This window comes from Neoarius graeffei, chromosome 9, assembly GCF_027579695.1.
Source record: "Neoarius graeffei isolate fNeoGra1 chromosome 9, fNeoGra1.pri, whole genome shotgun sequence".
Taxonomy (NCBI): domain Eukaryota; kingdom Metazoa; phylum Chordata; class Actinopteri; order Siluriformes; family Ariidae; genus Neoarius; species Neoarius graeffei.
In genome coordinates, this window is record NC_083577.1 from 85,476,545 (window position 1) to 85,500,747 (window position 24,203).

Below are 24,203 nucleotides of genomic sequence, written 5' to 3' on the forward strand. Positions count from 1 at the left end.
TATTACCATTTCGCTTCTAGGAGCGCCAGCAAAATTATACGATAGAAACAATCCAGACTGGGCGCCCACTCAGAACATGGGCTGTGTTTCATCCAAGGCCGGACTTGATTCTTCGGCAGCCGAACCAGATAGAACGCGATATCTGGGTACTTGATGGTCATTAGAATCATCTTAGGGCCCGTTTACACGAGGACGCTGTCGGGTAAAAACGACTAAATATTTTATCGGAAGTGCCTTTCGTCTACACGGGGACGGCGTTTCCGAGGCTGAAAAACGGAAAAAATTGAAAACGCCTTCCAGAGTGGAAGCCCCCGTTGCATGTCCGTCTAAACTACCCAATACGCGAAACTCTGCTCGGATCTGCTCACGTTGGGTATGCATTTACGTCATACATATGTCATATACTGTACATGCCAGCCCGGGAAGTAAGAAAGTAAGTAAAAAAGTAAGAGCATGTCTGATTACATCGATCCAACGGACCTTCAAGCTGCTCTGGCAGCTTTAATAAACGTCCAGGAGTCCTTCGAACATCTATACCGAATCTGCACATATACCGTTAATGAACAGAGGCGGGTATAGTACACTCTTACTTTTTTACTTACTTTCTTACTTACCATAGCCAGAGTAGTCAAAGTTTTCGCGGCGCCGATGTGCAGATCAGACAAGACGGAAGACGTTGCGCATGCGTGCAGACATAGCGGAGGTCTTTCACAGCACCACCTAGCCGCCTGGCATGCACATCCAATTGAATTCCACACATTTATGCGTCACCATATAGACGCAGATTTCCTCCTTGAAAACGGTCGTGTAGACGCGGAAAAAAGTGAGAACGAAAACGGACTTTTGCGTTTTTGTTTCAGACCGTCCCCGTGTAAAGTGGGCCTTAGCTTCAGAAAAGTCTGACTTTTTTTAATTATATGGGTCAAACCCACACATATCTATCTTCTCTTTGTATCGAATCTTCACTCGACCGTTCAAATCATGGTAATACCGAGAAAATTCAGCATTGTTTACAGACGCGCTTTCAGCGGCTGCCGTCCTAGTTGCTTTGTATATCCACCATCATGGCGGACTTTCACGACGTAGCACATTTTGATCACGTGGTTGCAAGTCATCTATTAAAGCACCACAGCTCCTTCTCACCCTGTCTAAACAGCCCTGTTCAAAATGGCTGATTTGGAAATGGCCTGTTCCTTTAAATGACAATGAGCCACTGTTTACCCCACCCCCTCTATTACCAGCATGATTATTTATGAATATTTATTCACAAAGGAAGTTCTCAAACCATGAGTGGAGACAGTCAGATGAGGGGGCAGGATTATTCTAACGAGTCAAATCTGAGGTTTGTTGAAGCACATGTTTTCTGAAACAGGAGCCCAAAGAAACTGACTAGGTGTCTTATTTCGGAGTTTGCAGGTTGGTAGGCTCCAGATACCCAGTTGGATGTGCACAAGTACTGAAAAAGAGCGCTTATTAGCTTTAATATGTTCCCTTTAAATCTGTGTCAGAATTGGCAGCTTGACTAATGCCATGTACACACGTAGCCGGGTATTTTTAAAACCGAACATTCCCCCCCCCCCGTTTATAAAAATGTTTTATCCACACCACCTTGTCTTCGAAAAAAATCCCTTCCACACATAACCGAACATCTGCGTTTTCAATCACATTCATAAGCATTCCAAACCTGTAGATGGCATTATTTCCCCAAATCCTACCCCCTAATCACATCGCCTGTGCTCTTGGAGCAGTAGTTGGGCTTCTAAAATTAAACATGTAAATAGCACCTGCACAATAATTAACGCTTTCAAGGCACTACTCCGATCCATTACTCTTTAGCTAGCCGCACACTACGCCGATTTTCAGCGTACCGAGCCAACTGAAGTCGCGAGTCAGGCGTAAAGACTAGTTTTCGATGGTACCGACTCATCTCACAGCCGATTCGAAAAACTAATCGGGAGCCAGACTGATCGGCGAGAGTCGCGAGCAATAGCCAATCATATCTTTCGCATATAACACGTGACATCATTAAACACAATTTCTAGCGCGAGAAATACGTGTTGGTAGCACCTAATGCAGGTATATACTGTAATTCCATAGACTGAAGCTTTATCCATAGACACAGTGGGCTGGAAAGCCACTCTGCTCAAGTTGTGTGGCTGAATTCCAAATCGCTTTAACTCCCCTATATAAGTGCACTATTTAAGGTTGGGAATAATAGCTCATGCAGCCTAGATAGTGCGCTACATATTCTATGTTGTGTCATTTGTAATTCGGCCTGTAGCATCTTCAAGTGTTGGATTTAACAGTAACTATATCCAATAGCCAATCACAAAGCTATTAAGTTGTCACGTGTCGCTTCAATCGCGACTGCACTCGTCAACAGTCGGGGGATATGTGCGTGCCCTGTCGGGAGTCGGCTCTGAAATGGGTCGGTTCGGTACCGCGTGGATCGCCGTAGTGTGCGGCTAGCTTAAGTCCATGCTTAATCTGGCTTCTGCAGTAAACAAAGGTCGCACGTTTGACGTCAGGGCAGATTTGTTGTCATTTTTTTGGCGCAGATTGTGACGTTCTAAAACGCAAAACTCCGGTTATCTCTGTCTACACGAAAAGGCATACACGGAGTTTTCAAAAGTCTTCACTTTGCCCGGAGTTTTTTTAAATATTCGTTTTTGATGTGTTTTCATGTGGATGACAGGCCAAAACGTAGAAAAATATCTTCGATTTAGCAGATACCCGGCTACGTGTGGACGGGGTCTTAGAAACAAATCTGCCTTTCCCATCACTCGGTCGTTAATGGTGAGATTATTTGGCTATGATGTCACGAATTTGAATCAGTCTACTCCAAATAATGGCTCAGAAACAGAATACTGAACATGACAGAGTTAACAGGGTTCGTACACATTTTAACCAACAAATTTTCATGACTTTTCCATGAGTTGGCCACAAGTTTCCATGACTACGCATAACCTCTAAAACAGACCTGGGCATTTTACGGCCCGCGGGCCGCATCCGGCCCTTTGGTTCATTCTGACCGGCCCGCGTAAGGTTAATTAGAAATTACAAAATAAACGTATTTTCTAATTTTACCTCATGCATGGACTGAATGTGCATTGCTTTTATTTTGAAGTTGTGTTCAACAAAAATGCAATGCGCGCGACATGAACATGACATGAAATCCCACGAAACCTAATCCCGTGATAACTACTTCCGTAATTTGTCCAGACCAACCACAAACTTGTACGTCATCCTTCAAACGGTCCAGCCAATCACAGTGTGATGTCACCAGCAGGCACCGGAGCCCGAGCCGATCTGTAGATCTGAAACCTACACCGAGGAGACATGCTCAGAAGATGTTTGTTCTCTTTGGCTCTACCTACATATGTGAACAAACATTTTCAGTGATGAAGTTTAACAAATCCAGGTATAGATCATCTCTCACCGATGATCATCTGTCAGCTGTGCTTCGCATCTCCACCTCAGACATTCAGCCTGACTTTGATGCACTCGTTAAAGACCAACAGAGACTAGATTTCTCTCACTGAACAAACTAGATTTCTCTCACTGTGATTAGACTACAAATGTGGGCATCATTATTATAATATGATGTATCTTGCTTGATATTTGGAGTAGAAAGACAATATTGTGATGTCTTTATTGTGTTTTGGGGTGAATGTGACTGAAAAAAAAAATGGTACAAACGTTCACATTTTGTTAACCATTGTTTTGGGAAATTTGATTGAATAAATGACATTTTTTGTAAGGCAACCTCGTTTTTTCCATACTCTTACCAGTCTTAGCAGCTTGTAAAAACAATGTTATTTACTGCTTTATATAAAGAAATACAATTAATATTATGCAGAATTTAGTTCAGCCTTTTGGTCCGGCCCTCCACAAAATTTTCTGTTTCTCATGTGGCCCCATGGAAAAAATAATTGCCCACCCCTGCTCTAAAATGTCAATATTAGGTGTGCTGTATGTATACTTTTGACCCTGTGTTGATTTCAGAAAACCCAAAGAAAATTAAAACTTGTGCACCAAATTCTAGTGGGTTTTTTTTAAATGAAAGATGTATGCTGTACATTCTGCCACAGAAAAAGAACACTTCAAAGAAATGACTGAAAGCCCAAATATTGCCATGACGTTCATATCCAAGAGGACATTCATGTCACTGTATGTAAACTTCTGACCGCAACTGTATATATATGCCAAATATTATGTAAACCATAGTTAGTACAAAGTAAAAGTGTTTAATAGAAGCGACGATGCAACCAAAATGTGCACACCCTTAGAACAAAATTAAAAGGAATTTTCCACATTATAACCATTTAAGTTTATTTATTCAGTAACTCCAGTGAAACTAATAGGAAAGCTGTGTTGCAGTAGGGCTTCACGAATGTGAACCGAGACATTTAATGGATTAATAGGGGTTTTCTTGAGTTACATTCTTTCTGCTTCTCTTATTTGGTGCTGCGTTCACCTCATTCCTTCTCACTTATTTTGTCTGAGCTGAAGACTGGAGTCCATTGTTTGCGTTGTTATTTGATCAACATGTTCAAACATCAAAATATGCATGTTCGGAATAAACAGGATATAAATGTTATGGCTGCTTTCACAATCTCGCGTTCTCATTCTCTTCTTTACCTTGTTATGAAGATAGTCCATATGAGCAGAGATATGCACACTTGCGTTCACCGCACGCAAATCTTGTGGCTATCTGACTATCGGGAAACATGACCTGGAACAACTGGGCTGTATCCTCACACGACTTGAAGGAGTAGTGAGCTTTGATTACCTTTAGCACCCAGAATATCTCCGCAGTAAGCGAGTCATTTCTAGTCACAGCACTTGAAAGCGTTCCTTGTCTCAAAGACGAAGTGGCAGTAATGCAGGTAGACGTCGGCGTGGATGTGGGTGTCGTCGTGTGAGGTTGAAAAAAAACTGGCGATTGAGTTTGCTTGGCGGGCAGCGACTACAACTTGGTGCTTAGCGCCTTTGGCATGGCTAGTAAGAGCTGCTTCTCCCATGTTAGCTATGTCGAATATTTTACTGCACAAGACACATTTGGCTCTTCCAGGGTCCTCTACCCTCTCCAACCACGATTTGTATTTTTCAGCATGAAGCCAGACATTATTAAATGTCCATTTCCCTGGCATTGTGTACTTTGTCTCTTGGCATAGTACAAGCCACGCGATCTGATCTAAAGACTGAGGGAAGTTTACATTGCATCTAGGCAACGCACGTCACACGTGATATGAACAGTGGCCGGAGAGGGGGAAAAAGCGGATCAATAATGATCTCCGCACTGGCCGGGCAATCAAACCAACATGCACGATTTTCTTATTACAAGTTGTTTACAATATACAATAACCAATTTTAAATCGCATTGTCTGTTCACAAAGGAAGGCGGATAAATTCCATAACTTTTCCAGGGTGCTCGTGTTTCCAGGAGTATTCCAGTCCTGGAAAACGACATAAATCACATCCCATAACTTTTCCAGGTTTTCCATGACCGTACGAACCCTGAGTTAAAAATTCCATGATGTACAGTTGGACCAAAGCTTAAAATCAATGGAGACACATAACCAAAATGTCAGTTGTCTGGCATGAATAGTAAGAGCTTCTGGGAAAAATCAATACTGCACACAATCAGTGCCTGAAAGCAAAGTGCAAGGTTTGTTCTGTTCGGGGGTTTTTTTCTCTTCACACTAAGCATTATGATCTCAGAAATACCCCAGGAATATTATCCTGACCAAAACACAGATCCACACAAAATTCAAAACCTTTAGAAAACAATCACAATAACCAATGCTTTGTTTATACCATCGTCTAATATTCATGTTACTTTCATGTGTTGAACATATGAAGTGATTTCATTTAATTTTCAATTTTATCCGAATTGGCAACATCTGCTGAATAACTGAGTGACCCGTCATTGAATTTGCATGAACTGCTGCTCTACATGCTGCTCGTTTATGACTTCCACTAAATAAACTTTGGAAATCTGAAAATCCCTGTAATCTAAATTTGTACCTTTTATTCTGTCCAGTTGAATGAAATCAGAAATATAACTGTCCCAGTCCATTTCTGCCTCATGTTATTGAACGTTAAGTTATCGCAGTACGTAAAAGCAGCGTCCTTTTTCAAAAGCCATAAATCAACTGTTTGCAGAGCTTTCAGTAGTAAACACTGTTCAATAATAATAATAATAATAATAAATGTCTGGTGTACTGGAATTAGTACATGTGAACAAGAAATAGACAACTAATACACAATAACTTCAATTTAAATTATTTTGGCAGTGGACATGATGCTATATTTAAAGCAAGACAGCTTTAATTTACACTAGCAAAAGAAAGGCCGGGCAGCACGGTGGTGTAGTGGTTAGCGCTGTCGCCTCACAGCAAGAAAGTCCGGGTTCGAGCCCCGTGGCCGGCAAGGGCCTTTCTGTGTGGAGTTTGCATGTTCTCCCCGTGTCCGCGTGGGTTTCCTCCGGGTGCTCCGGTTTCCCCCACAGTCCAAAGACATGCAGGTTAGGTTAACTGGTGACTCTAAATTGAGCGTAGGTGTGAATGTGAGTGTGAATGGTTGTCTGTGTCTATGTGTCAGCCCTGTGATGACCTGGCGACTTGTCCAGGGTGTACCCCGCCTTTCGCCCGTAGTCAGCTGGGATAGGCTCCAGCTTGCCTGCGACCCTGTAGAACAGGATAAAGCGGCTAGAGATAATGAGATGAGAAAAGAAAGGCCGATCAATTTTGTATTTTTTAATTTAGCAATGAATAAAATAATAAAGACTGAAGCAACATGCAACATGTTCCAGGGTTTCCCATACATAGACCATTGTGTGGCGCAGCGCCACACAATGGATTCCTATCGCCACATAATCAGACTCGCGATATTAAAAAAAAAAAATCCGTTGCGTATCTCCGTTCATTCATAGTGCTCTTTCTTCTCGTTCACGCGCGCACACACACACACACACAGAGAGAGAGAGAGAGCACGATGGAGAGGTGTGTACACAGGCCTGCCGTTGCGCATGTACCCGGTGTCACGGTCTGATCGTGCGCTGGTATAAATTTACCATGCGCAGACAGATTTTTTTTTTCCCGGTCAACTTCCGGGAAGTCTGGACTGGTGGTAAATTCAGACCGTGACACCGGCCTTATTGCATTATCCCGTTTATCCCGCTTCAGCATTCATGCAAGTTATTAATAATGGCTTGACATTCACAATAAATAAGGATTTCCCACTAGCCTAAATAAAATGTTGTTATACTTGCGGGGATGCCTAGTTGATGCTATCTGAAGCATAAAATCTGAATATTTTAAGAAACAATGCGGTAGTTGAGAGAGGCTACTGTAGGATGCCCATAGGCTAATAATAACTTCGTATTTATTTGACTATTATAATTTCATTGACTCTCAATGTTTGCTGCTTTAACCCAGATGAGTATTGAAAAGTTTTTTCTGAATTGCGAGCGGGATTTCTCAGCTATGAACAGGGTAAGCACATAGAAATTCAGTATTCCTTTGTAAATTTTTTGATGTAATGGAAATTTTTAGTGCTTTGATGAAGAAAATGTACTTTTTTATCCATAGATTAAAACAGACCTCAGGAATAGGCTCCAAGGGGAACACCTGGCAGCCTGCTTACGAATCTCCATAAATGGTCCTGAACTCAGTGACTTCCCTTACGATAGGGCACTTGAGGTTTTTTTCAGGAAGCCACGCAGAATTAAATGTTCTGATAGGGCATGCAGGCTTTGCACCAATTAGGGTAATGCTTTTTCATTATTGTTAGTTGCCTTGGTGTTACCTTAAGTGGTTTCTTACATCTAATTATGATATTTTATTATTATTTTGTTGTTACTTTATGCTATTTATTTCATTTTAGTATTGGTTGAGGCAAGTGTTGAGTTCAATATTTAAAATAAAAACCTCCAGCTTGTTTTTTGCAATTTATTCCTTGAATGTCAACTAAAGAATGATTGAAAGATTGCCACCAAAAAGGTAAAAAACTAAGGTAAAAAACTTCAATTTTGGTGAGTAATTTTCATAAATTTAAAAGACAGGTTTTCCACCAACATCAAGCCCAGCAAACTAACGGCCTGCCCTGTAATGTAAAGTTGGGTCGAGGAATGAAACCAGGCAGGGTTCTGGTAAAAATTGTTTTAGCCGTCTTCTCTTAAAGAACTTGAAAGAATTTAGATTGAACTGAATAATCTCAAATGCTTCTTGTAGCTTTAAAATAGTCCCAGCAGGTGACTCTGAAGAAAAATACTGTGTGTTTGAACACCGCCCGCTGTAAACACTTTGCATACACCCCAATGACCGACTCCACCGACCGCCACGTCACCACCGTGCACGATTCCCTCATCAGCACAGTGGAGCACCACAAATTGCTACCTGGTCTGTGGGAAACACTGTGTTCACTCATCTATTGTATACTATGCTGTATTTAACTTCTCTGGGCGATTTATAGAGAAAACAGCATCATTTATACAACTCTGTTTCCAAAAAAGTCCAGGCGCTAAACTGGCCTGCCTGCAGTCCAAACCTGTTTCCTGCTGAAAACATTTGGGACATTATGAAACGAAAAATACGACAAAGGAGACCCCAAACTGAGCAGCTGAAATCCCATATCAGGCAAGAATGGGACAACGTTTCACTTTTAAAACTTCAGCATTTGGTCTCCTCAGTTCCCAACTGTTTACAGAGTGTTGCTAAAAACAGAGGTGATGCAACACAGTGGTAAACGCACCCCTGCCCCAACTTTTTTTTGAAACGTTTTGCTGGCATCTCCCCCCCCCAAAATAAATAAATAAATAAATAAACCAGACCCAATAACATTTCTCAGTTTCAACATGTTTTCTTTGTACTCTTTTCAATTAAATATAAGATTTCCATGATTTGCAAATTATCACATTGTTTTTATTTACATGTTACTCAGTGTTGCAACTTTAGGAACAGGGTTGCCCATCAAATATATATAGAGTACTGGTTCAGACTTGTTACATCCATAACATCACACATCAGTTTTCCCTGATTATTTATTCCCAAAGCATGAAATATTTTCAAATCTACGTATACTGTGTGTTCATTTACATCTTTAGGTTATACTGTACATATGAAGCTTTCTGTGATGGTCTTTATAATTCAGAGTTTGTGGAAACTATGTTGTCTCCCACAAAGTTGGTCTGTCTGATGTCATGCCTATAAATCGCTGTGCACCCTGGAGAACACCAGGCACACAAATATTAGGGATAATTTAGTTAGGCAATCCCACTTTTTATCTTTTGCAGAATGTAATACATCAAAGCACCAGTTTGACATTTGAAATGTATAATTATAGTAAAAGTATTTTTCTCTACAACCAAGTCAAGTTTATTTGTATAGCGCTTTTAACAATGGACAGTGTCACAAAGCAGCTTTACAGAATTTGAATGACTTTAAACATGAGCTAATTTTATCCCTAATCTATCCCCAGTGAGCAAGCCTGTGGCGACGGTGGCAAGGAAAAACTCCCTCAGACGACATGAGGAAGAAACCTCGAGAGGACCCAAACTCAAAAGGGAGCCCATCCTCATTTGAGTGATAAGAGACATAACATTTTTAACAGTTTTAACATGAAGTCAGTTTCGTTGATGTTATAACTCTTCATTGATGGAAACCTGAATGCAAAACTGTTCATGACAACTGTAGTCCTCAGCCATAGAAGCATTACTGTAAGTGTCCAGAGCATCTTCCAAGTGTGACTTTCAACTGTCCATATGGGCCCGTCCTCCACAGGAGCGATGTGATGAGACTCCAACCAGACGTAGGGCATCAGGACCAACCGACAACCAACCGAGAAGATCGGCACACACCTCCCTTCAGGACGAGGTTTTCTCCAAGTTCTCTCCGGGTTCACCAGTGCCCCCAACAACATACCATTATGTGGATTGCCTAACTAAATTGTCCCTAATGTGTGTGTGCCTGGTGTTCTCCATATTATTTATATATAAACAGTAAAAGCATTTACCAATTTATAATGTTGCCATTCCTTCTCACAACACTTAAAATGATATTTAGGGACTAAAGACACCAAGTGATGAAGTGCTTCAGGTGTTATTTTGTCCCATTCTTCCTGAAAACAGGTCTTAAGGTGTCCAACAGTACGGGGTCGTTTCAAAACTCATCACACATTCTCTATCGGGGACAGAGAGGACACACCCTCTTCTTCCACAGCCACGCCTTTATAATGTGTGCAGAATATAATTTTGCATTGTCTTGTTGAAATCTCCCTGGAAAAGATGTCGTCTTGAAAGCAGAATATGTTGCTCCAAAATCTCAGTGTACTTTTCTGCATTGATGCTCCATCACAGAAGTGTAAGTTGCCTTTACCAAGGGCACTGACCCAAGCCCATACCATGACACACCCTAGCTTTTGGACTTGTTCCTGGTAACAGTCTGGATGGTCCTTTTGTCTTTGGTCCAGAGCACATGGTGTCCATTTCTTCTAAAAAAAAAAAGACCTGGAATACTGAGTCATCTGACCACAATACATATTCCCACTGTGTGATGGTCCATCCCAGACGCCTCGGAAGCCCAGAGAAATCGACGACGCTTCTGGACACAGTTCATCTAAGGCTTCCTTTTTGCACAGTAAATTTTTAACTGGCGTTTGTGGATGTAACTCTGTACTGTAGCTTGCCAAAGGTTTGCCAAAGTAATCCCAAGCCCATGTGGTTCTATCAGCTCTAGATGAATGACGGTTCTTGATGCCGTGCCATCTGAGCGATCAGAGATCACGAGTGAATCGTTTAATGATATTATGCACCACAGAGGGTGAAATATCCAAATCCCTTCATATCTTTATTTGAGGAACATTGCTTTTAAACATTTCAATAATTGTCTCACTCATTTGTTGACAAACTGGAGATCCTCAGCCCATTTTTGCTCCTCAAAGACGAAGCCTTTCTTGGATACCAGTTTTGTACCAAATCATGACTACAGTCACCTGCTGACATCACCTGTTTCAAATCACATCATTATTTAAGTGTTTTACCTAATTTCTAGCCCAACTTACCCCCATCCCAACTTTTTTTTTGGAATGTGTTGCAGATCTGAAATGCAGGAATGGATGTATTTTAACGAACAAAATGAAGTCGACCAACAAAACATGAAATATCTTGGATTCATTCTGTCTGCAATGAAATACAAGTCAAAGTAAATTTAGAAAATCACTGCTTTCTTCTTTATTTACACTACCGTTCAAAAGTTTGGGGTCACCCAGACAATTTTGTGTTTTCCATGAAAAGTCACACTTTTATTTACCACCATAAGTTGTAAAATGAATAGAAAATATAGTCAAGACATTTTTCTGGCCATTTTGAGCATTTAATCGACCCCACAAATGTGATGCTCCAGAAACTCAATCTGCTCAAAGGAAGGTCAGTTTTATAGCTTCTCTAAAGAGCTCAACTGTTTTCAGCTGTGCTAACATGATTGTACAAGGGTTTTCTAATCATCCATTAGCCTTCTGAGGCAATGAGCAAACACATTGTACCATCAGAACACTGGAGTGAGAGTTGCTGGAAATGGGCCTCTATACACCTATGGAGATATTGCACCAAAAACCACACATTTGCAGCTAGAATAGTCATTTACCACATTAGCAATGTATAGAGTGGATTTCTGATTAGTTTAAAGTGATCTTCATTGAAAAGAACAGTGCTTTTCTTTCAAAAATAAGGACATTTCAAAGTGACCCCAAACTTTTGAACGGTAGTGTACATTTTCCATCCCAACCTTTTCCGATTTGGGATTGTAAAATCTGAATATAATTTCAGCCGCTTGTGATCCGATCGCATGATTATGTTAATAAGGCTTATGAAACTGACCTCAGAGTTTTATGTGAATTTCAGACTTTCAAAAGGGAAATGAACCAGACTTGATTTGAGTTAATAATCTGAATGTTCCAGCTTGACTCATTGAACACTTTGCCGTGATGATCTACACTGAGAAAATACTTTCTGGGTTTGTTTCTTGGCACCTTTTAATGACTGGAACTAAAATTACAGGTGAGCGGAACTGGGTTCGGTCAATTGAGTTTAAATGCTTTCTTTTGTTTTGCAGTATAAAAGCCGGAACATTAAGCACCAATTTCAGGTTTCAGGTACTTATGCTGGAGAAAGGAAATTAGCTACATGAAAGACCACGAGAATTTGCGAGTCCATTATTATCTTCAATGGTTGAGACTGAGCAGCTTGGCTGGAGTCATATTTAAAAGTAGTCCTTTTGCACAATTTGCATTTCCAGCTGCTCTTAAATGGAAAAGTTCTTGTATGTGACACATTTTTATATCTCTGTTTGGAACATATTCAACATAAAGTGCTCTTATCAAATAATTTCCCCCTCTCTCCCCATGACTCTCTGTGCCTTGTACGCCCTCGGAGTTGGTCAGTTCCAGTGAAGGACATGTGGCCTCGGAGTCAATCCTGATGAAGTGATTTTTTATTAGGGAGAGAAAATTGGGAAGATGTGATGGTGATCCAAAAACATTTGGTAGTTTAGAGGTAAGAGATAAATAATAAGGTAATGGGCTACACAGAACAGTAAAGATTTTGTTCAGACACAAGTTGTTTTTATTAAAAAATGTCATATGGTTGAGTCTTAAAAAAAAAGTACACATGTATGGGTAATGTAATAAAAAAAATCTAACTATAAACATCATCAGCAGCTCATGATCATAGATTTTGGTTGGGCAGGATGACGATAACGAAATGGCCTAAAACAAGAGTGTTCTGAGACACACTATCCTCCGCTGGCAACTATAAGCGCTTAATACACCTTCATAAAATTGTTGAAATACAAGTTTGGTAAATCAAGGGCCATAACTCTGGTGAAATGTAACTGAATTGAATGAAATTGTAATATGTGCATTACCGACATATAGCAAAGCGTTTTGCTAAGTTTCAGAAAATTCATGCAAAAATTGTGAGGGGACTTGATTTCAGAAGATGAGCACACTTTCATGAAATCGTCGAAGTACAAGTTTGGTAATCAAGGGCCTCAACTCTAAAAATAAATAAATAAAATAAAACTTGACCGAATTGAACTAAATTGCAATATGCGTATTACCGACATATAACAAAGCCTTTTGCCAAGTTTCATGAAATTCCTCCAAAAATTGTGAGAGGAGTTCATTTCAGAAGACGAGCACACTTTCATGAAATCATCAAAGTACAAGTTTGGTAATCAAGGGTCCTAACTCTGGTAAAATGCGACTGAATTGAACAAAATTGCAATATGCGTATTACCAAATTAGAACAAAGAAACCTGTCAAGTTTTGTGAAATTTCTCCAAAAATTGGGAGAGGAGTTCATTTCAGAAGGTGAGCACCCTTCCTGGGACAGACGGATGGACAGATAGATGGACGGACATCGCCACAATATAATCCCCCTTCAGGCCTTTCGGCCAGCAGGAGATAAAAATAAATAGAGAGGTCGTCATACTTGACTTATTCTATCAACTTGATAGAAAGGCAGTAAAAAGCAGTTAAAAAACAAAAACATGCAGAAGGTATATCAGGTGAAAATTCAAATTCAATCCAAATTGCTTGAAACTGTTCTCATTGAATTCAGAACTTTTTCATCTCATCTCATTATCTGTAGCCGCTTTATCCTGTTCTACAGGGTCGCAGGCGAGCTGGAGCCTATCCCAGCTGACTACGGGCGAAAGGCGGGGTACACCCTGGACAAGTCGCCAGGTCATCACAGGGCTGACACATAGACACAGACAACCATTCACACTCACATTCACACCTACGCTCAATTTAGAGTCACCAGTTAACCTAACCTGCATGTCTTTGGACTGTGGGGGAAACCGGAGCACCCGGAGGAAACCCACGCGGACACAGGGAGAACATGCAAACTCCACACAGAGGGGCCCTCGCCGGCCCCGGGGCTCGAACCCAGGACCTTCTTGCTGTGAGGCGACAGCGCTAACCACTACACCACCGTGCCACCCTCAGAACTTTTTACAGAATTAAAATATATGTTTTCATTCTTGAGATATTACAAATCAAAGATTGAAAAAACAGCTTAATTTTTTATTAAATTGGCATAATATTCTGTATGAGGATCACATGGCCCAAAATGAGCCTCATTAACCAATGAAATCAAATGTTTTTTTCTTACTAACTTTATTTTTCAAGATATTTACATGGAAATTTGCAGGAACATAGATGGTTGTATACTGAACACAAAGTTTGAGACATTAGTAAAAACCAATTATGCAAATTAAATACCAATTAGTACAAATTATGCTAATTAGGGAAACGTTAAATCGGTACACTCAATAAAAAAAATTGATTGAGCCTTTGTATTTCTCAAAAGTAGGGCCTACTAGTGTTTATATGAAAGAATATAAATTATTTATTTTGATTAATATTCACAGCTTTCAAGACGAACCTCGAAAAAACTGTGTTAGCCACATCCAATAAACAATTCACATTAACTGAACTGAACTCACGTTTCTGACTCCTATTTTTTTTTAAACATCATTCCCACTACTAAGATCTCAATATTCATCAAAACAACTCCAGTTATATTCTAAAATAATTATTTACATGAAATCAGTTTGATTTGAAAAAAATAAGTAGGTAAAGCTCTGAAAACTCACTTCAAAGTCTCTCGTGAGTCATAACATCAAAACTAGTAGAGGGAAAATTTTGCTGAATCCTTCATCAGAAACAGTGAGAGCAAGAGAACATCCCTATAAAAGTGATCTGATTGATATTCATGAGTAATCCAGTGGGAAACCGACCAGGAGAGAGAGAGAGAGAGAGAGAGCCTGACTGCTTTCCTGTGACTCAAAAAGAAAAGCACCGGCAGTTTCCCGACATCACATGAGCAGAGTTTTTACTCCGTTGTACCAACTTCAACCTGCCGTTACTCCCAAAGTACTGAACAGATCTTAACCAGATACATTTCTTTGGAAAGCAGAGATGATAAGCTCTTTAATGATAGTGTTCATGATAGAAAATATTCAAGAGTTAAGCAATGACATAGATATGTTACGTTCATTATGTCTTCTTCTTAAATCAAATCATTAGTTTTCTTTTGTTTCAGACATGTAAAAGTTTTTTCCTTTACCTGACATGTTTCGACGGTGTAACTTCCGTCTTCATCAGAGGGTCACCCGGATGTTGGTGTGTGACGTGCCTTTATAATCAGCTGATGTTACGGAGGTGTGACCTCCCTGTCAATATTGACAGGTCGGTCACACCTCCCGCTGTCAGTGTTGCCCCCTCAGGACGGCGCTCCAGGTGTGGGAGAGCATGTATGTCCCCTCATCCCTGTTTATTGTTCTTGGGCTACGCTTTCTGATTTCTATTGACTCCTTAATCCAACGGTGGTATCTGTTGTTCTCTTGTTGCATGATCTGAGCATTGTCCCAGTCCATTATATGATTTTCCCTTCTGCAGTGGTCTGTTATTGCTGATTTGAGGTTCTCTTGCATGGCTTTATCTTTTATTGCTCTTGTTTGTCTCTGTTCTGTTTCTTTTTCACATTCCTTTTTATGTTCCTTTTTTCATGTACTAAAGCTCCTTCCTGTCTCCCCAATGTAGGTTTTGTTGCATGACAGGCATGGTATTTCATATATGACATTGCATTTATTGTGTTGGTCGATTTTATCCTTAGGGCGAACTAGTAGCTGTCGTAGTTTGGTATGTGGTTTCACGGGTGTTTGTATGTTGTGTTTTTTCATGGCTCTTTGGATTTGTTCTGTAACTCCTCTGACATACGGTAGAGTCACTACTGCTTTGCTTTCCTGTTTTTGGGTTGTCTGCTTTCTTCCTTGGAAGTTACACCGTCAAAACATATCAGGTAAAGGAAAAAACTTTTACATGTCTGAAACAAAAGAAAACTAATGATTTGAAGCAATGACATATTTGGAAACTTAGATGAGCGTCTGCATGGACAATTTTCACAGCACGGCCAGCGAGCGTCTGATATGCCTACACACAATCAACCAGCATACAGTCTAGTAGCTCATTCTGAGTGGCTTTTGATGTACCTTTGTAATCTACAGCAAGTGTTTCCCATCACAGTGTGCACGGTGCACAAAGAAGCACTAATATCATTAACTGTAGTTGCCAGGTTTCACCAAAATTTCAATCCCAACCATATTGCGAAAATCACATAAAATCATTTAAGATGGAGCTACATTTATTCAATTTGATTCTGATTAATTCCTTACAAGAAACAACCAAACAAAAAAAAAAAAACCACACACACAATGGAAAAATGAGCCGCTTGTGAGCCAGAAGTTTCAACTCTTAACAATGAAATTTCCATTGTTAAATGGCTGAAACATGGTTTGGTCAGATACAGTGGGGCAAAAAAGTATTTAGTCAGCCACCAATTGTGCAAGTTCTCCCACTTGAAAAGATGAGAGAGGCCTGTAATTTTCATCATAGGTACACTTCAACTATGAGAGACAGAATGGGGGGAAAGAATCCAGGAAATCACATTGTAGGATTTTTAATGAATTAATTGGTAAATTCCTCGATAAAATAAGTATTTGGTCACCTACAGTACAAACAAGCAAGATTTCTGGCTCTCACAGACCTGTAACAACTTCTTTAAGAGGCTCCTCTGTCCTCCACTCGTTACCTGTATTAATGGCACCTGTTTGAACTCGTTATCAGTATAAAAGACACCTGTCCACAACCTCAAACAGTCACACTCCAAACTCCACTATGGCCAAGACCAAAGAGCTGTCAAAGGACACCAGAAACAAAATTGTAGACCTGCACCAGGCTGGGAAGACTGAATCTGCAATAGGTAAGCAGCTTGGTGTGAAGAAATCAACTGTGGGAGCAATTATTAGAAAATGGTAGACATACAAGACCACTGATAATCTCCCTCGATCTGGGGCTCCACGCAAGATCTCACCCCGTGGGGTCAAAATGATCACAAGAACGGTGAGCAGAAATCCCAGAACCACACGGGGGGACCTAGTGAATGACCTGCAGAGAGCTGGGACCAAAGTAACAAAGGCTACCATCAGTAACACACTACGCCGCCAGGGACTCAAATCCTGCAGTGCCAGACGTGTCCCCCTGCTTAAGCCAGTACATGTCCAGGCCCGTCTGAAGTTTGTTCGAGAGCATTTGGATGATCCAGAAGAGGATTGGGAGAATGTCATATGGTCAGATGAAACCAAAATAGAACTTTCTGGTAAAAACTCAACTTGTCGTGTTTGGAGGAGAAAGAATGCTGAGTTGCATCCAAAGAACACCATACCTACTGTGAAGCATGGGGGTGGAAACATCATGCTTTGGGGCTGTTTTTTCTGCAAAGGGAGCAGGATGACTGATCCGTGTAAAGGAAAGAATGAATGGGGCCATGTATCTTGAGATTTTGAGTGAAAACCTCCTTCCATCAGCAAGGGCATTGAAGATGAAACGTGGCTGGGTCTTTCAGCATGACAATGATCCCAAACACACCGCCCGGGCAACGAAGGAGTGGCTTTGTAAGAAGTATTTCAAGGTCCTGGAGTGGCCTAGCCAGTCTCCAGATCTCAACCCCATAGAAAATCTTTGGAGGGAGTTGAAAGTCCGTGTTGTCCAGCGACAGCCCCAAAACATCACTGCTCTAGAGGAGATCTGCATGGAGGAATGGGCCAAAATACCAGCAACAGTGTGTGAAAACCTTGTGAAAACATGCAGAAAACGTTTGACCTCTGTCATTGCCAACAAAGGATAGATAAAGTATTGAGATGAACTTTTGTTATTGACCAAATACTTATTTTCCACCATAATTTGCAAATAAATTATTTAAAAATCAGACAATGTGATTTTCTGGATTTTTTTTTCTCATTCTGTCTCTCATAGTTGAAGTGTACCTATGATGAAAATTACAGGCCTCTCTCATCTTTTTAAGTGGGACAACTTGCACAATTGGTGACTGACTAAATACTTTTTTGCCCCACTGTACTTCTCGCAGTCAGACATACTAGTTAAATAAACAGAGGATATTACACAGTTGTGTGACGATATGAGGTTTATCTTTGAGTGGTGAATGGATATATTGAACGAGTGATATTTTAACATAAGATAAACTTCATATTTTCATGCCACTGTGTAATGTTTTTTATATTATATAGACACATCCACAAAAAAATATGCAAGTTGCATCAAAAGATTTTAATTTTGAACCGGTTTGCCATTTTGACATCACCATGTCAGCAGGAAAACACTGGGAGTGATGTCATCGGCGTGAAATATTAAAACAAAATGGCGGTGCGTGTTGCTGAATCAACTGAGGATGAAATAAAAACTCTAACCGAAAACACCCCCCCAATAAATAAATAAAATAAATTAAAAAAATGAAAGTATTTGATGGTAAGAACTTTTTTTTCCCAAGAATTATCATTGCATTTTTCACAAATTGCTCCTGTCATTTCGCCGGTTTGTTTACATTCTAAGCAGAAATTATTTTGTTGGATGTTTTGTATAAAAGTTTTTATTTATCGAATTTGCAAAAAATAAAATAAATGCTCTGTGTCTCAAAATCCAGTGAATGTGGATAGAATAAAGCAGTTATTCTATGGAATCAATTTTGTGCCAAAATGTTCATACAATACTTTTGAAATATCAAACAAAAATGACAAATCAAAATACAAAAAAAAAAGTCAATTTTTTTAGACTGGCAAACAAATTATTCGTGTAATCGTGCAAAATATCAGTCTATTACTCTTCAGAAACCTTTTATTTTTGTTCCGCGTCTTTCTCAGTTTTGTTTGACGTAATTTATTTTGGTTGCGATTCCAGCTTTCTCGTTTGCGCTCCCTGAATTTTTGCTTGCAGTTTTGGCACAAACTTCACGTGTGGGTGGGCTGTCCAGGAATGCATTCCCATTGGCTAACTTGTGTTTGACTGACAGCTACGCTCAGTGATTCCCCCAGAGGCTGTTGAGGCCATTTCCTACTCGGATTCTGGCGGACTGTTTGACAAGTGACCGATCCATTGACGGTAAACAAGGATCGAGTGGACTTCAGTGGTGACTATGATATTGAATTAATTCAACAAAGTGTAAATTCAATATCATAGTCGCCACTGAAGTCCACTCGATCCTTGTTTACCGTCAATGGATCGGTCACTTGTCAAACAGTCCGCCAGAATCCGAGTAGGGAATGGCTGAGCGTAGCTGTCAGTCAAACACAAGTTACCCAATGGGAATGCGTTCCTGGACAGCCCACCCACATGTGAAGTTTGTGCCAAAACTGCAAGCAAAAAGTCAGGGAGCGCAAACGAGAAAGCTGGAATCGCAACCAAAATAAATTACGTCAAACAAAACTGAGAAAGACGCGGAACAAAAATAAAAGGTTTCTGAAGAGTAATAGACTGATATTTTGCACGATTACACGAATAATTTGTTTGCCAGTCTAAAAAAATTGACCTTTTTTTTGTATTTTGTCGTTTTTGTTTGATATTTCAAAAGTATTGTATGAACATTTTGGCACAAAATTGATTCCATATTATTCCACTCACTCACATCGTACATGGCTTATAGGCTACGTTCACACTGCAGGCTGAAGTGACTCAAATCCGATCTTTTCGCCCATATGTGACCTGTATCCGATCTTTTATTGACAATATGAACGACACAGATCCGATTTTTTCAAATCCGACCCAGGCCGTTTGGATATGTGGTGCTAATTCCGATTCCTATCTGCTCTTTTCATATGCGACTTCAGTCTGAACCGCCAGGTCGCATTCATCCGACTTACACGTCATCAACAAGCCACAAACGTCACTATTCTGCACTGAAGTAGGCGGCGGGTCTCTCAAAAAAAGTTACAACAACATGGCGCATAATCACGGGCGCAGATAGAGGGGGGGACTCGTCCCACCCAGATTTAAATTCACCTCGTTTGGTCCCCCCCACTTATAGGGAGGAAAAAACGTCTATGCTGTCTTTCTTTGCATAAGGCAAACCTCACGGAAAAATCAAAAGACTAATTACCATTCGGTTTATTGAGGTGCACAGCAGTGTATACATAGTTGCAACAACTCACATAAAACAAAGACTGATATTCGGTTGGTTGAGCTGCGCAGACTGCACAGGTTGCGAGCTCGAGCTTGGTTGCTATGGTTACTAACAACAAGTTTGACAGGCATATCGGGGTTGGGGTTGGTTTGCTGGCAGCTTTGTCCCCCCCAGTTTTTTGTCCCTCCCAGTTCAAAAAAACGTATCTGCGCCTCTGCGCATGACATCAATGCAAGGGACGCTTCGGGCTGTGAAGGTTCTGAATCTTCTCAATGGAAGGACGCAGAGGTTAGGGAGCTGATTTCCATTTGGGGGGATGCAGCTATTCAAGCTAGATTGGATGAGTCATACCGCAACCGGGCGGTTTTACTTCCGTAAACACTGGCCATGCTCACTGCGTGTGACGTCGTCGTATCCTGCAATGCGCATGCGGAACACTTTTAGGTCGCTTTTCGTTCATACTGAGGATCACATACAAGTCGCATATATTTGTTAATGTGAACGACATCACAAAAAAATCGGATTTCACAAAAAAATCGGAATTGAGCATTAAGCCTTGCAGTGTGAACGTAGCGATAGAGAACTCGGTGCTACGCGACTCGTCGGCTATCAGCTCATGTACGACTCGATTTCGTGGAATAACTGTTAAAGGTCACTCAGAGCCGCGATGTATTTCATATGAAAAATGCAACTTTTTCAACACGAGAAGATAAACTTCATACTTTCAAGCCAACGTGTGATTTTCTTTTTATTATATTGACACATTCACAGAGTCCCCAAAAACAATTCATGGATTTCCTCACGAGTGACAGATGGAGAAACAGGTCACGGTTGTAGTTCGTATGAAAAATACGAGTGGTGTATTTATTAAATACAAAAGCTTTACATTTTTTATATAAATTACAAAATCTCATCAGGGTAAAATGAATGTCGTCGCCACTATCTCCGCTATCCTCACCCTGCAGCAGTTATACAGAGCAGGAATCTGGCACGTTTCCGGGTGCTGAGAAAATAACAGGAAATCCGTGCACTAAAACTCACCGATAACTGTTAAAGCACTCGACAAAAACATGAACATAAAATGAACTTTCATGCTTTCCTCACTCAGCAGTATTTGGAATTTAAATCTGTATCACAGTGTGCTTAAATTCTTGACCCTGATTGTTCAGAAGGTGTTGGATTTATATAAGCACCAGATCGGACAGTGCTTCTGACTGTAACATGAACAACAGGTTTATATTAATGCATTCAGTCTACTATGAGTTGCTTCTATAATAATAATAATAATAATAATAATAATAATAGGCCCTGTTCCTTGGACCTTCCTGAGAAGTCCATTCTCAGTATGCTGGAGATACAGAAAGCGTCTCAGAGCTGTAACATGCTCGGCTCAGTTGGTCTGGAACAACATCTGGAGTAACTGATGGACAGATGTGGAGAGACTTTGACCATAAACGCGGAACATTTGGTCACCTCATGCCTTTCGGACTGTCTCTGCAATCCCTAAACACAGCTTTATTTCAGTCTTAACAGTTATTATCCTAAAATTATCCTCAAGCGCAAAACATTCGCTGATTGTGTAAAAAGTTGCGTCTTCTAAATAAAGGCGCAGGGGTCGGGCTCCACACTCACCATGCCGAGGCGCAGGGGTCGGGCTCCACGCTCACCATGCCGAGGCGCAGGGGTCAGGGGTCAGGCTCCACGCTCACCATGCCGAGGCGCAGGGGTCAGGGGTCAGGCTCCACACTCACCATGCCGAGGGTCAGGGGTCAGGCTCCACACTCACCATGCCGAGGGTCAGGGGTCAGGCTCCACGCTCACCATGCCGAGGCGCAGGGGTCAGGGGTCAGGCTCCACACTCACCATGCCGTCATCACAATCATGTCATGCGCGTGCGGTTCCTGGATAATCCCATTCTCAGACAGCAACATGCTCACGCGCTTCTTCTGCGGTGTGAGATTATTATTGTTGTTGTTGTTATTATTGTTATTGCTCCGCTTTCGCTGCAGTCAGTGCGGAACCGGAGAAACCACCGCTCTGAGGGCACGCGCACTCCCAGAGCACGGAAGTAGCACTTCCTGGAAACTGATCAATCATCAGACACAGAGAGAGAGAGAGACAGGAGGGAGGGGGGAGAGAGAGAGAGGAGGGGGAGAGAGAGAGAGAAGAGGGAGGGGGAGGGAGGGGGGAGAGGGAGGAGGGAGAGGGAGAGGGAGGAGGGAGGGGGGAGAGAGAGGAGGAAGGGGGGAGAGAGGAGGGGTGAGAGAGGAGGGAGGGGGAGAGAGAGGAGGGGAGGGAGAGAGGAGGGGGGAGAGAGGAGTGGGGGAGAGAGGAGGGGGGAGAGGGAGGAGGGGGGAGAGGGAGGAGGGGGGGAGAGGGAGAGGATCTGCTGCTGCAGAACAAAGTAAAATATGTTTATCCGTTCTTGAGATATTACAAATCAAAGATTGAAAAAAAAGGCTTAATTTTTATTAAACTGATGTAATATTCTGTCTGAGGGTCACATGGTCCAAAATGGGCCTCATTAACCAATGAGATCAAATGTTTGTTTGTTTTTTCTTAATAACAATTTTTTTATTTTTCAAGATATTTACATGGAAATTGGCAGCACATAGATGGTTGTATACTGAATACAGTTTGAAAAATGAGTAAAAAACAATTATGCTAATTAGTATTTAATTAGTATTAATTATGCTAATTATGGAAACTGTTGTATTGGTACAATCCAGGGGGCGGCACGGTGGTGTAGTGGTTAGCACTGTCGCTGGGTTCGAGCCCCGTGGCCGGCGAGGGCCTTTCTGTGTGGAGTTTGCATGTTCTCCCCGTGTCCCCGTGGGTTTCCTCCGGGTGCTCCGGTTTCCCCCACAGTCCAAAGACATGCAGGTTAGGTTAACTGGTGACTCTAAATTGACCGTAGGTGTGAATGTGAGTGTGAATGGTTGTCTGTGTCTATGTGTCAGCCCTGTGATGACCTGGCGACTTGTCCAGGGTGTACCCCGCCTTTCATACGTAGTCAGCTGGGATAGGCTCCAGCTTGCCTGCAACCCTGTAGGACAGGATAAAGCGGCTACAGATAATGAAAGGATGCAGGGTACAATCCAGTGGGAAACCGATCAGGAGAGAGAGAGAGAGAGAGAACCTCTGACCGCTTTCCCATGACTCAAAAAGAAAAGCACTGGCAGTTTCCCGACATCACGCGAGCTGAGTTTTTATTCTGTTGTATCGACTTCAACCTGCCGTTACTCCCAATGTACTGAACAGATCTTAACCAGGTACATTTCTTTGGAAAGCAGAGATTATAAGCTTTTTAATGATAGAAAATATTCAAGAGTTAAGCAAAGATAGATTTGGAAGCTTAGATGAGCGTCTGCATGGACAATTTTCACAGCATAGCCAGCGAGCGTCTGATACGCCTATTTGTAAATAAATCAAATTTATTTCAGTTGTTTGTCGGAAACGTGTATGGAAGCTATGGAAGAACCGCTCATAATTATAACTTACATTCATCCATCCATTATTTAGGATGCAGTGCTGCAGCACAGCAACCTATGGGCTCCCCTAGGGGAGCCCATAGGTTGCAGTGCAAAGCACTGCAACTATTGTTCTTCTACGTGTTTCTTCTTTCTTCTTCTTCTTCTTCCGTATTCTTCCTCCTACGCAAATTTTGATTTCGAATAACTCAATAACCATACGTCGCACACAGACAAACAATATATCAAAACGTGCGGCTCGATCGGACTCGCTATGCTATTACTTTTCTCTATAGAATACGATTTTTTCGCGACATAGTCGCGAAAAAATCCCCCAAAAAAACCCCATTCATTTCTATGGAATTAATTGAAAAAAAGCACTTTTTCAACGTTTTTCAAACGTCCGCTGCTCTGGCATGCTTTCACCTAGAGACGTGATTCAAACTCTAAAACGTAGGAAAACTTCTCCTCTGTGGATCTGGCATTCAACTTTTCTGCTAGGTTCTACACTTTCGGATCAGTCCCGGCTCAAATGCCATGTGGGTTCCAGGAGAAAATCTGGCTTTTGAATGGGTGTCTATTGCGTTACACACCAGTGAAGCTCGTTAACTTCACTGTGGAGAGTGGAGAGTGGAGAGAGGTTGAAAATAAAGCTCAAACTTTCTCGCTTAAACTGTGTTTTCAGCCACAAATTT

At 41.3% G+C, this 24,203-nt stretch overlaps 1 protein-coding gene across 2 annotated transcripts in view; it reads right to left on the bottom strand.

The window, feature by feature from the left end:
• Positions 1-22,105, bottom strand: part of nr1i2 (nuclear receptor subfamily 1, group I, member 2) — a 95,621-nt gene extending 73,516 nt beyond the window's left edge. For both annotated transcript variants that reach the window (XM_060930416.1, XM_060930417.1), the window contains exon 1: positions 21,671-22,105. In XM_060930416.1, coding sequence (XP_060786399.1) covers positions 21,671-21,673 — 3 coding nt within the window. In that variant the 5' untranslated portion in view covers positions 21,674-22,105. The remainder of the gene's footprint in view (positions 1-21,670) is intronic.
• Between the last annotated feature and the right edge of the window lie 2,098 nt (positions 22,106-24,203).